Genomic DNA, 2,987 nt, shown 5'->3' with positions numbered 1-2,987 from the left:
TTATTTGAATAGTTTAGTCAAAGCATCTTTCACATCCTTATTCCTCAGGCTATAGATCATTGGATTCAACATAGGGAACACCACAGTGTAAAATATGGAAACTATTTTTTCCCTACCAAAAGCATAGCTAGATTGAGGATGAGTGTAAATGTAGAGAATGGAGCCATAGTACAAGGTGACAGAGGTCAGGTGGGAGGAGCATGTAGAGAAGGCTTTGAGGCGGCCCTGGGTGGAGCGGATACTCAGGATGGTGGTGATGATGAAGAGGTAGGAGGCAAGGATGAGCACACAGGGGGTAATGACATTGGAGGCCAGGAGGAAGTATACCAATGCCTGGAAGCCATCTTTCTTGCCACAGGCCAATTTCAGTAAGGGAAAGAAATCACAGAAAAAGTCATCAATGACATTGTCTCCACAGAAGTTCAAGGAAAATGTTCTTTTAGCACCAATAGAACAGTTAATAAAGCCACCAAGGTATGAGGCCACTACCAAAAATGCACACAGCTTTATGGTCATAGCCTGTGAGTAAAGCAGCGGCTTAGAGATGGCCACATAGCGGTCATAAGCCATGGCAGCCAGCAGGTAACACTCACTGTACGCCAGCCCACCAGAGAAGAGGAACTGAGCTACACAGCCAGCAAAGGAGATGCTTCTGTCCTCAGAGATGCAGATCACTAGGATCTTAGGCGTGTAGACAGAGGAATACCAGAGATCCAGAAAAGACAAATTCCCAATGAAAAAGTACATGGGTGTGTGCAGCCGGGAGTCACTGCAGATCAGCACCATGAGGGTGATATTTCCTACTACAGTCACAGAGTACATGCCCAGGAATACCACAAAGAGGACGCGCTGCGTCACGGGGTCTGTGCTGAAGCCCAGCAGGATGAACTCTGTCACCGTGTGGTTGCTCCTCTCCATGGCTCTAAGGAATGTCACCTGGGAGGAGAAAAAAAGGAGAGTTCAGCTTGAATTACTTTAACTCTTGGGGGGAAAATACCAGGGCAAAATACCTCTAAAACTGAAGTCAGTCAAAGAGAGAAATAAAGTTAAGAAAACCTTTTATCTGTTACAAGCACTCATTCTGTGTCTCTCTTGACCTGGCTGCAGCAAAAGAGAGCTCCACCCAACTTCTCTGGTCTAAATAAACCGATGCACACTCTTGTAATTATCTATTGATATATAGATGGCCCACTCTATCCCTTGGAAACACCTATTGATATACAGATTCACTAAAGTCAGGCGAGAGATTCTGAAAATATTACAATTTTACCCACAATTACTTTGCTGAAGAAATAGAAATTTTGCTGAATAAATAACATTGCTCCAGTAGTAAACCTGAAGTCTAGGATCCATCAATGTAAGTGCTCATTTTCGAAACAGATTTCACTTTGCAGCAGTCCACTTAGACTTTGCAATTACATAATTTTAAAAGATATTAGCCACATTAAATTTTTCAAGTACTTTTTGTAGAAAGCAATAATTCATATCATGTAACACCAAACTAAAAGTAGTGAGGAGTTGACTATAGACAAGAGCTAGAGGAGATATTTTTATACAGAGGTGGGAGCAAATCAAAGAAAGGATTTGATAATCTACAGTTAAAATGTTTGCCTTATTTTGAAGAGACTAGTTGGCTGTTTGGGATTGTTTTTTCTTAGTGTGGCTTGGGAACTGTGTCTTGGAGGTCTCTCCCTGTGCACCAAGTGAAACCACTTGGGGGAGGGTTCTTGACTCTGAAAAAGAAAGAATTCTCAAGCAGGTCAGAAGAGTTTAGGTAAGGAAGGAATTCATTTGAGCAAGAGTAGAAATGAATGGCGGCTGAGAAAAGTGCAGAAGGAAAGAGGGAAAGTTTGCTGAACATTTTCTTGGTATAGGCAGATGCCCTTGCCATTTCTCAGAGCCAGGGTCACTTGGTATCCTGTGTCCACCTGGATCTGCACTGCACGGGGCCAGCCCCAACCACCCTGGGATTTGGGGAGAACACAGGATGGAGTGAGACTATGTTCTGAGATCTTCCCAAGAAAAGATTTTCAAGTAGGCTCCTGCAGTTGCAGTTGCATCCAGGTCACCCAGGTGAAGGGAACTTGCAGGCCCAAATCTGAGCTCTCAGCAGCAGCCCCTACTTATCAGGAGTAAAGCACTCATTAAGTTTCTTTTTCACCAATTTATTGACTCTGCCTTATGTTTCGGTTTGCTTACACAGTCTACCAAAGTATGCAAACCAGCTCAGTGTGAAGGACTCCTTGCTAATGACTTTAACAATAGTGAATTTCAAATTTCTGGGTTGTTCATTATTTTTCATTTAGGGAAAACTGTTCAACTACAGGAAGTATAGACTTATCATTTCTGTCTTCTGGACTTTGGTCTTCTTCATAAGAACAAATTGCTTTTTGATAAATCACTCCTCATCTTAAATTGTTACTTGTCTATATCTTAAATATTGAACTCCAGTTATTTTTAATGGTTTTTAGAGAATCAAATATTTTCTTTTCAGTGCTTCCATAAACCTGGACACTGTACAGCCATTACAAATTCCTATCTACTAACAGTATCTGTACACATAAGAAAATACTCAGGAAATTATAGGAAAAAAAACAGGATAGAGAGTTTTAGGAATAATATGTATAAAAGGATGAAATAAAACGATAAGATTATAAAGTTCACAGAGCTATTGCTAAAACAAAAGAGCCCCAAATGGAGTCCTTGTGCCCCCTCCCACCCCGCCACACACAATCACAGGATCCAGGATCTGGAAGGGAGGGCTGCCGGTTTGAATAAGCCCACCCACCGTCTCAGAGAGACCTGGGTGTCATCTTACTTAGGCTACAAGCATTCTCCAGAGGACACCTCAGCAAGCCACAGGCACACCTTTCCCCTGACCCCTCCCTTCAAAAAACCTGCCAAAAAACCTGGCCATGAAAAGCTTCTTAGCCTGTAAAAGACACCTTCTTTGTTCTGCGGCCAGAAAAGAGGGGTCCCTATCAGGT

General features: G+C 42.4%; 1 protein-coding gene across 1 annotated transcript; it reads right to left on the bottom strand.

Annotated features, from left to right (window-relative positions):
* Positions 1 to 918, bottom strand: LOC118908094 (olfactory receptor 9G9-like). The gene has a single exon (XM_036877152.2). It carries the CDS (start codon positions 916 to 918, stop codon positions 1 to 3), a length of 918 nt encoding a protein of 305 aa, XP_036733047.2.
* Between the last annotated feature and the right edge of the window lie 2,069 nt (positions 919 to 2,987).

Source organism: Manis pentadactyla, chromosome 9 (assembly GCF_030020395.1).
Source record: "Manis pentadactyla isolate mManPen7 chromosome 9, mManPen7.hap1, whole genome shotgun sequence".
NCBI lineage: Eukaryota > Metazoa > Chordata > Mammalia > Pholidota > Manidae > Manis > Manis pentadactyla.
The sequence above is the reverse complement of the archived record's forward strand: the minus strand, read 5'-3'. Positions and strand labels throughout refer to the sequence as shown.